Source organism: Phyllostomus hastatus, unplaced genomic scaffold, assembly GCF_019186645.2.
Source record: "Phyllostomus hastatus isolate PE091 unplaced genomic scaffold, TTU_PhHast_1.1 phas_scaffold_78, whole genome shotgun sequence".
NCBI lineage: Eukaryota > Metazoa > Chordata > Mammalia > Chiroptera > Phyllostomidae > Phyllostomus > Phyllostomus hastatus.
The window spans coordinates 91,510,485-91,523,523 of NW_025334041.1; the positions used below are offsets into that span (position 1 = coordinate 91,510,485).

General features: G+C 35.5%; 1 protein-coding gene across 2 annotated transcripts in view; it reads left to right on the plus strand.

Moving 5' to 3' along the window:
* PELI1 (pellino E3 ubiquitin protein ligase 1) overlaps positions 1–10,073 on the plus strand; it is a 54,647-nt gene extending 44,574 nt beyond the window's left edge. For both annotated transcript variants that reach the window (XM_045828402.1, XM_045828403.1), the window contains exons 4-7: positions 2,914–3,015; positions 6,522–6,719; positions 6,817–7,005; positions 7,679–10,073. In XM_045828402.1, coding sequence (XP_045684358.1) covers positions 2,914–3,015; positions 6,522–6,719; positions 6,817–7,005; positions 7,679–8,245 — 1,056 coding nt within the window. In that variant the 3' untranslated portion in view covers positions 8,246–10,073. The remainder of the gene's footprint in view (positions 1–2,913; positions 3,016–6,521; positions 6,720–6,816; positions 7,006–7,678) is intronic.
* The last annotated feature ends 2,966 nt before the right edge of the window (positions 10,074–13,039 follow it).

Here is a 13,039-nt window from a genome sequence, read left to right on the forward strand (position 1 = left end):
TGGAGAAATTGAAAGACTTGTTGTGCATGTTGTTCATATACTCTTGCATTTTCCCTTCACATTTGATACCAGAAGTTTCCTTTTGTTTGGGTGAGTGAAGACACTTTGGAGATGTGATATGTGAAGGGCTGCTATATGGAAGAACAATGGACTTTTTTTTTAGTGACAAACCAGGATCAGTGGATGGAAATTAGAAGGGAAATTAGAAGGAAACATCCTCTTTTCTTATTAAAAAGTGTGGGGGTGGGTCTGGTACTTTATCTAGTATTTAGAATTGTGCAGCTGCCTGCCCTGAGAATTAGTGTTCCTGCATGAGAGGGCCCTTGGCTAGGCTTGGCAAGGAATGTAGTGTGTAAGAATTATATTCAGGTACTAGAAGCATGCTTGGGTGTGGTAATTTTTTTTTTAACTAAGGGTCTTTCTTAAAGATTCTATGGATGCTCTTTATTTTTATATTTTGTTTTATGATCCTTATAACTTTTAGCATAATGCCTTGAAAAACATAGACCTCCATAATTACTAAGTTGAATCGAAGCTATGAAAAAGCAAATACTCAACTGTATCTACAATGTAACGTCTCAATCTCCTTGTCTAGTGCTTTTAGTGCTTTTCTATCCCTACCAAAAGTCACTAGAACCCAGGCCACCATTTCAAGACACTTGGACTTTTCTTAGATTGATAGACAATTAGAGGGAATTTTAGATCTTCACATTTCCTATGAATTCCTGTACTTCCCATTGAAGTTCCTTGGCTTATGGGAGTACATGTTATCTTTAGCTAAGCAGCCCCCAGGATGTACATTAATATTATTCCATCTGATTATATCTTTGTAAGTTAAATAACAAGAGACAGAGAAATTGGTAAATGGTGCCTTGTTTTAAGTCATAGTTTCAGCCCCAAAGTTAATTGGATTTTTGGCTTGTTTTTATATTCAGTGTGATGTCTAAAATAGAGTCCTCATGCCTTGACCAGGCATCATCTATTACTGTTTGAGAGCCAGTGAATGTAGAAAAGGGACAGTTTCTTTTGTGTTTCTTTTTCTCCTTTGAAGAGAATGGATGTGCTAAGTAGGTGGTGGAAGTGAACAGCTTATTGATCCAATCAGAGGGGTTTCTTTCCAGTATTTCTCCACAAAAGTGCTTTTGCAACTTGGGTGTGCCAATTAATCTTTATGCAGGGTTGTCTCACCTATTGCAGGACAATGCCTTGTAAGCCCTCAAATCATTGTGACAGCCAAAAAATGCACCTGCATATTTCCAGATGCCCCTCACACAGCTAATATGACCTCTGATTGAGAACCATCATCATTGGGAAAATATTTCTAATCCCTACCTCTGTAATATTCTGTTCTTTTCTTTGCATTTTTACTTTTATACCTCTAATGTTTTCACTGTTAGCTTCTTTTCATTTTTACTGGACAACAAGGGTTTTAGGGATCAAAGACTGCCTCTTTCCTTTTTCAGTTTTGGAAGAATGTAGTATGAGGTCATGAAGAAAACTGTTTAGTCTGGCAGTCCTCTGGGGTGAATGGTTAAACCCTGCCTTCCAGTCCAGTGAGAAGTTAACTTGACATAGTTCTTGCTCGGAATCTGAAAATAGGTTTAATAGCTAAAAACAAAAATGAAAAACAGGGTTTACAATCTCAAAGTACACAAAACACCTGTTTTTAAAGCTCTTTAGGCATTAAGAATTAATTTTCAAAATACTGAGCAATTATTTGATTGAAAAGTCAGTTCCTTAATGCTGAGTTGAAGTCATTTGTAGGTTTTAAAACCTGTAAAACAATTACACAACATTTATGAATACATAAATGCACAGTGAAAAAACATGCGTAGGAATGATCTGTGCTGCTCTTGAGGTTGGATGCCTATGAAGAAAGGGGAGTAGGGAGGAACATGCAGACAGTATTGATTGTATCTGTAGAGCTTAATTTCTTTTAAAACATCAGAAGCAAAAATGACATTATTGAACTTTGATAAAGCTGTGTAGTTAGTACCCAGGTGTTTGTTTATTCTCTTGGTATAGTATATGAAAATTTCAAAATCTTATTTAATCTTAAAGCCACTATTTTAAGGCTTTATTTGTTATAGATTGGCTACAAAATCATACCAAGTAAAATTTTAAAATGCCAGAGCTCTAAATAAGAACTTTAGTTTTTTGTTTTGTTTTTTTCATTTAGCTTTCCTGTGTATAATCATTGTTTTGTGTCTTTGTATGTTTTCCTTTTACGCAACCTGTTTCCACTTCCTTTGTTTGGGTTTTCCCCGTCCGGTATTATCTTCGACTCATATATAGAGAGAGAGAAAATGCCTGAAAACAAAACTGAAAAGTTCTTTTTAGCAATGTTTTTAGTTTGGGACAAGTCAGAAGTATAGTCGTAAGCATTATATCCATTTCCTTTGGTAGTATGTAATCATTCTATGAATTTTTCTGTCTCTAGCCCAGCATGTGGCAAATATTTGTCATCTGTAGTCACAGAATGGTTAGAAAACCAGTTAACTCTGCTTATTGGTTAACTTTATAACTCTTTGAGTTACTTTAAAAATAAGATTCCTCTTATCTTGCAAGATTTTGTATTTTCTTCTTACCAGAGTAGTACTGAGTACTGTTTTGAAATTCTACATGGGATTGGTTTTGATGATTTCATAATTAAATACAAGGCAGCCCCAATTTTTATTGTTTTTATACAATGAAAATATGTTCTTACTCTATAACTACAGCAAAGTATATTTCTATGTCCCACTCATCTTGAGAAACTGCTGTCACAGCTAAGGTTATATAAGAGTTACTAGTCTTTAACTTAAATTTCAGGGTAAGGGGGAATATGTCATATATGTGATAGATTACCTTTTTTTTAAATCTGGTTAAATTGACCTGCCAACTAGTTTTTGCTATTAATCTTTTCTCTCTTAGGCAATAAGCAACAAGGACCAGCATAGCATATCATATACCTTATCTCGGGCCCAGACAGTGGTGGTTGAATATACTCATGACAGCAACACTGATATGTTTCAGGTATTATAATATGTGGAATTTTTTTTTTTGGTACAAAACAAAGTTAAAACTTATGGTCATTGACTTTTGCTCTGTTCAGATTAAAGATTATCATATTTTCATGTATTTTATTAAATAAATATTGTTTCCTAAACCACAAATATAGAAGGTAGTATAGCATAGTTAAGAGATGGTCTCTGGAATCAGAACTCCTTTAAGTATCATTTAGCCACTGTATGCCTCAGTTTCCTCCTCTAAAGTATACAATTAATAAAACTTCCCTCATGTGACTATTACAAGGCTTATATTGGTTTAGTACATGTAAAACGCTCAGAGTATACCAGGTAGATGGTAAACACTTAGATATTAATAATCTAGATACAAAAGTAACTCTGTTAGCTATTGTTATCCCAAAAAAAGAACCAAGAAATATTCTGCACACATATATGACCCTTTTTTGCCACTACTTCCCCCTTTTCCTTTGTAGACAACAAAAAGTACAGACAGTTCTGTTTCTAACATATATGTGAAGTCAAACTTGTTTCTCAGCACATATTTGGTCAATAAAAGGTGGGGGATTTTTTTCTCCCTCATTCTCTTATACCAATCCGTGGCATAAAAGAATGTTTATATAAACTGGTAGATGATAGAACAGCCAAACTCAAAGATGTATAAACAAAATTCATAGTATCTTCTCCCTTAATATTGAGATTTGTAAAGACCTGGGGTTTTCTGATTAAAAAAAAACAAAAACGGAAGCACCTAATAATGTTGTTTTTACAATTATTGTCCTAATGACTTTTTAACATTCCCTTTATTTTACAAGATGAAATGAATGTGAAAAGGCCTGGAGATGTCTTTAATTATCACCATTAGCAAAATATTTCTTTGAAATCACTCACTCCTTCCAACCCTTTTAATGGAATACTGAAGTTTTAGAATAGTGTCTCTCACATTAGAATATGGATGTTGCTTTTACCAAAAAGTTAAAAATAAATAACAACCTTAATAAAAATGAAGGTTTGGATCTTAACAAGAACCTAACACAAACTTTAGGATGATTTTCCATATTTTATTATTGCTGACAATCAGTTAAAATTAATGTACCTAGTTAGCTTTTTAAAAATCAAAATGCTACAACCACTGTGGCAAGTCTGATAAAAACTCTCACGAGAGAGCTCCCAGTGGTAAGGTCCCACCACCACATTTCCACAACAGTCTCTTTTGCCTGCCTCCCTGGCTGAGGCAGCACCTAGAGGGCATCCTGAACTTCTTGCCCCTCTAATCAGGCCCACTGACCCTTTGCTGTCCTGTGGAACCTGCCATCTGTCTCGTGTCCTTCCTCTGAATTACTGCCTTCAGACCCCATGACCCATCCTTACTCCTTGCCCTGAGTAAGTCTAGCCACCGGGATCCTGAGACAGCTCCAGGCCCATCCTCAGCTTTATGTGACTCACTCTCCTTTCACTTTCACATGGAATTTCCCAGTTATGAAGTTAATAAAAATCAGTGATTTCAGAAAAAATCAAAATGCTACCTAGATATCTGCTCATAGATTAGAATTTTAGTGTAAAGGAATAGTTTTTCTCCATAACAGTAAACTGATATCCTTTCTACAAGCATTACACCTTGTAATGTATAAAAGATAAAAACATTTCTACATCAAAAATTAAAATATATCAGAAACTATCCCAATAAATTAGCTAGTCTTTGAGGAACTTGTTTTGTAAGCATTCAAGGATTGCTTACCTTCTAACCTGAACAAGAATATTTATTATTCAAGACATCAGATATTCAAACTCCAGTTCAGTGCATTGCTTGACACTATGAATAAAGAAAGGAGACATTACAAGTTGATTACATATGTAGGCAGTCTAGATAAGATCTGTATTTTCAAAACTAATAGCAGTTAGAAAGAGGTGGAATTACTAAAGTTTAACACATTTATATTTTGCATTAGAGCACAGTCATGTAGGTTTTCTCTTCATAGGTACTTAAGAGTTCTTCCTATCTGTCATTACCAGTATTGCTTTGATATCTCAAATCATCTTCTCTAAAGCCCAGGTCAAATATCAGATCTTCTGGAACAATATCTCTTCCCAAATAAATGCTGCTTCTGAATATCTTGATTCTGAATATCACTTCTCAATCCAATCCTTGTTTCTGCATCTTTTGGCTCTAAAAGAGGTTTTTTATTTTTGGAACTATTTCAAAGGTCTGAGATTATTTTCTTTGGATATCATTTATCTTTGAAATAAGGAAAAGGTACATTCAATCTTAAATTTGTTAACCAACCAATTTTCCCTTAAAACTCCAAACTAAATAAAGACTTTATACTTTACGGTAGGACAAAAGCACTGAAGAGTTTTATCCAAAAGTATCCTGATATGAGGAATTCCTGAGGCTCAGCTATGCAAAGAATGACTTTTAAAAATCATCTTTGTAGAGTCAGTATTTTCTTTCAGTACCCACATTATTCAATTTTATGATATTACTTTATAACAAATACATTAATGTGCTGATCGTTTTTAAAGGTTTACTTTTAAAACACTGTGACACTTGTCAGTTCTGTCATCCATTCCACTGCTTGCCTTTTCTCCTTTTTTACTTTCCTCTTTCAAAATGAAATTAATTTATTTATTAGATAATATTCTGAAGTTGTTTTTTAATTCTGACACTTCACCAACCAGAACTCTTATCTGGGAAACTTATCTCTGAAATATGGCCAAGAACAAGGAAAAAATTAAAAGGACATCTAGGCATATAAAGTAAATGTCAGGTAGGCCAAGCACTGAAATTTCTTTTCTGTGCTTGCTGGAGAACCCCTTAGGCTCTTATCAGTAACCTTTTGAAATGCCATTCTTTGAAGTTTGGTTACAGTATTTGATTTCTCAACCCAAGTACCAGAGTAAGAGTAGCTGGTTAGAGGAGGGGTATGCTGCTAGAGACAAGTGTACGCAACTGCGAGAAATGATAGCTGACAACCTGACAGAGACCAAAAAAAAAAAAAAATCTATGAAGTATATATAAGACCTCAAAGCAAGACTGTATAAGCCCTTGACATTAGGATCGGTGTTCTTGTAGGCCTTTATAGCACCTGAAGACATCAGTATACTTCAGCTGAATATAAAGGGTATTCATTGTGTAATATCCTGGAGTCATCATAAAAGATTTACTTATATGTTAACTATATTGTGTTAAAGAAGGTAGAGAGTAATACATGGTAGACATATTTCCATCTGTAGCCATCTAGAAATCTCACCCATCCTAACCTTTTTATTCCCTGAGGGTTTCATATATTCTGAATTGTAAGTTCCCACTTAATTCTACGCTCTAAGTGATTATTACATTAGAGCAAGTCCGACAGATTGGTTTTCAAGGGTATAGATGCTCCCAGAGTTAACTATGGTAAGTTTGAGCTCTAGAAATTTCAGAGGCTTAATGATTGCACCTTATTGTGCCTTTGTTGAAAGGATTTTCCACTGTGTTCCTTTGAACAGGTTTATAGACATTTCTTTTTCCCTTAGATTGGTCGGTCGACTGAAAGTCCCATTGATTTTGTAGTAACTGACACAGTTCCTGGAAGTCAAAGTAATTCTGATACACAGTCAGTGCAAAGTACTATCTCAAGATTTGCCTGTAGAATCATCTGTGAACGCAATCCCCCATTTACAGCACGGATATATGCTGCAGGATTTGATTCATCAAAAAACATCTTTCTTGGGGTAAAGAGCTGTTTTCCTAAATGATGCATTATTTTAATAATCACTTCTATTTCCAAATTACAAATAAATGGAAGCTCACTCTTCTTACTCCAACTAGGAGAAGGCTGCCAAATGGAAGACATCAGATGGGCAAATGGATGGCTTAACCACTAATGGCGTTCTAGTTATGCATCCACGTAATGGGTTCACAGAAGACTCCAAGCCTGGAATATGGAGAGAAATATCAGTGTGTGGAAATGTATTCAGCCTGCGTGAAACCAGATCAGCTCAGCAGAGAGGGAAAATGGTAAGTACTGAGATGTAGCTTCTTATTTAGCTACTGTAAACACATTGGGTGTGTTGTACTGAGTACGTTACGTATTCCCCAAAACTCTTAAATCTCTTGTTGACACATAGTACTAAGTTTGATTATCAAACACTGACTACTAAATACTATACTATATGATGTTTTAATGTTTTAATTTGGACACTCTAAAAATTAATTTTTTCATATTATGTTACTATATTTTAAAACCTAAGCTTTCCTAAATTAAATAGCACTCTGTATTTTCTACTTATATCTGTATTATCTTTGACCATGATATTTATTGGAAATATTAGACCTACTGATTAGCCTTGGAAAATAAGCTTATATGGACATATGTGTTCAGAAAAGACAATTCCCTGTTGGTCCCAGATATTGCTTCCTCATGGTGCTCATAATTTCTATGCAGCCTATCTCTTTTGTTTGAATCATAAGTTATCTTTACAATAAGGCTGAAAAGAAATAATGTTACTGCTTACTATTTTATCCTTGATTTTCAGACTTATATTTTTTATGACTATCATTCATGTTTTTTCAATATTTAGTAACAGTTACAGAAAATGTTGGTTCTATATAAGGAACACATGAGACAACACTCTTAGGTAAAAAATCCAAGACACAGCTATGAATGTGTTTTTGATCTTCTTTCTTCTAGGTGGAAATTGAAACCAATCAGTTGCAAGATGGCTCATTAATTGATCTCTGTGGTGCAACATTGCTGTGGCGTACTGCAGAAGGCCTTTCCCACACTCCTACAGTGAAGCATTTAGAAGCTTTAAGACAGGAAATCAATGCAGCACGACCTCAATGCCCTGTAGGGTTCAACACACTAGCATTTCCTAGTATGAAGAGGAAAGATGTTGTTGATGAAAAACAACCATGGGTATATCTGAACTGCGGCCATGTCCATGGCTATCATAACTGGGGAAACAAAGAAGAACGTGATGGAAAAGATCGTGAATGTCCTATGTGTAGGTCTGTTGGGCCCTATGTCCCTCTGTGGCTTGGATGTGAAGCTGGATTTTATGTGGACGCTGGCCCTCCAACCCATGCATTTAGCCCATGTGGGCATGTGTGTTCGGAAAAGACAACTGCCTATTGGTCCCAGATCCTGCTTCCTCATGGTACTCATACTTTTCATGCAGCCTGTCCCTTTTGTGCACATCAGTTGGCTGGTGAACAAGGCTACATCAGACTTATTTTCCAAGGACCTCTAGACTAACAGACAGTTGTCCTCTTGGACTGAATTATAAATTTATAAGCTAAGTGAGTTGGGTTTTTCAACCTGTTGTCCATGTCCTGGTTTCTCTAATCTGATCATTTGCATTAAGATGGAGAAGTTTTTTAAACATTTATAATAAAGAGTAATTTTTGAGCAAAAATCTGGGAAACTCAAGCAAAGGAATTTTCTCAATGTACCAGAGTTCTGAATTTTGAGTTTTTTAAATCTATTTTGAGGAGAAAAAAGACAGTCTAATTTTATGCCTTCATTTTAGTGTTTTTGAATCACCCATCCTCAGTGTTGAAAAATTGTTTTTTGTATAACTGAGGGTACTGTTGGTTCAAACTATGTTAGTTTACAGTTTGTTGCAAATATTGTAAAATACAGCAACATGTATATTAACTTTTTTCTATTTATCTTTATTATAGATATATCTTAGAGTGTTCTTGATTGAGTAGCATGGTAACGATGGTGTCACACTCTTGGTGTGAATAGTAGGTTAGCAAGCATAACTCAAGGATTTGCAAAGTTAGGAAGAAGGACAAGAGAGCCTCTTTCCCCACCCCATCTAAATATGGAATTTGGTAAATTAGAATATTTTGTAAAACCAAATTCAAGAGGTGTTTGTTTTTAACTACATTGAAAGTAATCAGAAAACATTTTTTCCTTAATGTTTCTCTCAAGTGTAGTACTATAACAAAAATTTAATGCTAAGAAACGTTTTATATGCTCCTTTGAATATGCAATTTAATCTAGATTATCTATTTTTCTCCCATGATAACTAATCTGTTTTTAGTATCAGCAACATTTGGCAAGTTTATTTTTTAGATATAAACTGTGGTTCATCTGTTCACTGTTTCTAGAAAAAAAATTCTCATGAGAAAAAGCATAAATTAACAAGAAAGGAGAGTGGGCTTGATTTGCTTTTAGAAAAATAAATGCTTAATTAATTATTCTGTTTTTGACCTTATCCAGACATCAAGAAATCTAGAGAGATATAAGGGGTTGAATGACAAGTGTATGCCCCTTTTTTTTTAAACCTAACAGACCAGCCTTAACTTTGGACTTGCATACTAAGGAGAGTTGCCAGTGTGACTCCAGGAAATGCATGGTTGGCAGATGCACACTGTTGACAGCAGAGTTGGAGGGACGTACTTGCATGGTCTGTTCATTCTCTAATTCCAATAAATCCTTTGCTCTCAGAAGCAAGAAAAGTTTCTTCTCCCCTTCTCTTCCTGATCTCTTCTTTCTGTAACACACCACAAGGAAAGTATAGACAGTTGGCACTACATCAAATCCTCTGTGGCACTTGTAGAAATCAATACACTTTCAGATTAGACAGAATTATTATTTTAATCTTTTGATTTATTTTTCTTTAGTTTCAAAAGTTGTATAATAATTGACTTCTAGCAAAATTATGTATGTGGTAGCATAGCTTTAATTTATCCTATTACAGCACTGTTCTAGATTTTCTTTTGGTTTAAAAAACCTGTTGCTTAGCAGCCACGAACTATTTTATTTTACTTCAACTTGTCAACATTTTCTTGTTTTTAAAAATGATCATTTGGGTTCACTCAGGAAATGCATGTCAGGAAATTTGTATTATAAGTTTACTAGTTGTGATGTATCAGTAACTGCTGTTGCCCCCTTTTCAAAGAAATATAATTGATATTGAAGTTTTCTAGATTGTCACATGCTTTGTGACTAATGCAAGGAAATCAAGTCCTGTGTTGTATTTGTTCTAGTCATTTCTATTCAGTCTATATATTGTAGCTAATTTTTATTTGCAATTAATTTATTCAAACTAAGTAAATATTTTCAAAATAGATATTTGAATTTGTCTCCGTGCGTTCATTTTTGCATGACAGAATGGGAAATCAGAAGTGATAACTTGTGGACAAATCTACTTTGCACTTCAAAACTATTCACTTGAAATAGATGAGTTTGCATTTAAGGTACAATTTGAAATCTCTGATTCTTTTGGGAATACATGTCGTATTATTAATGGTTGAATAATTGAGGTCCTTTGCTAAGTCCTGCTAGAGTTGGCTCCTTGCAAGGTGCATACTAGACTGTTTAAATAGTGCCTCAGTTACCATAAAAGTTTCTGTTCTTCCCAAAGTGCCTGAATTTCCTCCTACCAACTGGGGAAATTTAGTTCATTTCTTATCAAATTCATGTTTTAAAAACTCAGGTAATTTAAATCGGTAGTCAGGTATCTTTCTGTTCAAGCATTTTGAATATTTTTTCCATCATTTTGCCAATGCCAAATGGAACTACTTTTACTTTACTGAGTTATATAGGGGAATGAATGCCAGTGTTCTGGCCAAAGAGGAAAAAGTTATGTTCAGGTCTCCTAAATGCACTATCAAGGTAGACATTCTTCATGGTTTAACTCTTATAAATATCTAATATCTAAATGTCTTCATTTCTAAATGTTCATTAATTTGTACAGGGGATTAAATTTCCCTTCATCTAAATGTTAGGTTATCTTCTTGAAGCTGAAATTGCTTATTTCCATCACAAAAATCTAATCAGGTAAAACAGGATAAGAATAAATAATAATATAAATACTGGGTTGGCCAAAAAGTCTGTTTAGTTTTTTCCTATAAAGACTTTTTCATTTTCACCAATAACTTTTTTGATTTGGATGTTTTGAGCATGTAAGCCATCTCCCACGTGGTATAATGTTGATTGTTCTCAACTAATGTCTTCGATTTGTTGGCTGTCAGCTTCAACAAATCTCCATCATAAAACTTTGCAAACAACTTTTGACATGTTCACAGCATCTTCTCCATACACTGCACAAATCTTTTTTTGTCTCTTGGTTGTATTTTTACCTTTCTTGAAATCATAAAGCATAGTATGCCAAAAATGTTGCTTTTTCTTCTATCTTTGATACTAAAACAACTATATAAAAATTCCCCAATTTTGACATTTTTTTTAAATGCATACCAAAAAATAAAGATGCATGCTTATGTAACAGCTGTTACAATACAGTCTATCAAAATTGTTTCAGATGAAGTTAAAGACAACTAAGGACCACTAGAGGCATCTTAAACCAAACAAACTTTTTGACCAACCCAATATATTGTATAATTACATCTTACATGAGTATTTCCACTCCACTCTCCCTCAGGATACCTCAAGAACCATGTGTGAAGCATGCTTTTCTGAAACATAAACTGAGTAAGGGCACCATGGAAATTCATCCTTTAATTCTTTAAATGTATACGATAAATAAAATTCTAACACTTTGTCCCCTTGTCCCAGTGGATCATCTTGATATGTGCTACCCTACTTTAGAGACTACTGTCTAAAAAATCTGTGATCCATTCCTTTGTGTTCTAAGAATTGACCCTGTAGCAAATTGGATCATCAAAATACTGTATAACTGAACTGTATTATTCTAACTCCCACTCCCTCTTTCAGGATTACTCTTACAAATATACTTTAAGGCCATGCCCTCAAATTTTATCCATACGTTCTTAAAACAGATACTTGAATATCCTCTGTGCACCAAGCCCTATTCTAAACATAGAATGATGTAGCAAAAAAAAAATGTTCTTCATGGGGTTTGTATTCTATTGGGGAAAATAGAAATGAATAAGAAAAATAAAAGATAAAGTATGACAGCAGTTTTGAAAGGACAAAAGAAAGCAGGAAAAGGGAAAAGCAAAGTGTGCACGCATGCGCTTGTCTGTGTAGAGAGTGTTTGCAATATTAAATAGCACAAGGGAAAGCCCCACTGAAGAGGTGATACTCTAAAGATCTGAAGGAGCTAAAGAGTGTGGCTACTTAGGAGCAAAACATTTAGCCAAAGGGAACAGTAATTGTAAGGATGCTAAAGTAGAAGTGTGTGATGTTTCAATAATAGCAAAAAGGCCAGTGTGGCTTTGTGGTATGAAAAAGGGAGTATGGCTTCAGATCAAGATGGCAGGTAGGCAGATGTGGCTTCACACAATCACATCAAAATTATAACTAAAATACAGAACAACCATCACTCAACTGTCAGAAATCAAATTGATTGAAGTCTGACAATTACGGAATTAAAGAAACCACATCCATCCAGACTGGTAAGGGGGCTGCAGATGTGGAACAGGCTGGTCCCTCACCCACATGTGGTGGATAAAACTTTGGGAGGGATATCTTGGGAGTGAGGAGTCACAGCCCCACAACAGGCCCCTAGCCCAGGGTTTCAGTGCCAGGAAGATAAGTCCCCTCAACTTCTGGCTGCAAAAACCAGCCAGGATTGAGTCTGTGGAAGAAACAGCTGGAGTCTCTTAAAGAACCCACTCTTAAGATGCACCTACTCAGACTCATTCACTCTGAGCTCCAACACCGGGATAGCAGCAAATCTCCGAGCCCAGTACAAGTTGCAGCCATCTCAGATTGCTCTAACTGTGCCCTGTATTACCTGAGAAACCCCAGGGCCAGCATACCCCGTGGACAGGTACAGACCACATCAGAGTCCCACCACCATGCCCATGCATGGCTGATCCTCCATGGAGGGCGGAGTTTGGTGGTAAGTGGTCACAGCCAATCCTTGGATCTGACTGGTCTCAGTAAATCTCTCCCATTGATCTGCAAACAGCAACCAAGTTTCAACTATAAGAGGAGGGTGTACTCAGCCCACATGAACGGCACAACTCGAATACCCCACTTGGGTGATAGTGGAGGCTGTGCCTTTGGACCCTACAGGACACCTACTTCATTAGGTCATACTACCAAGACATGGAGTCAAAGCAGCTCTACCTAATACATACAAACACAGGGAGGCTGCTAAAATGAGGA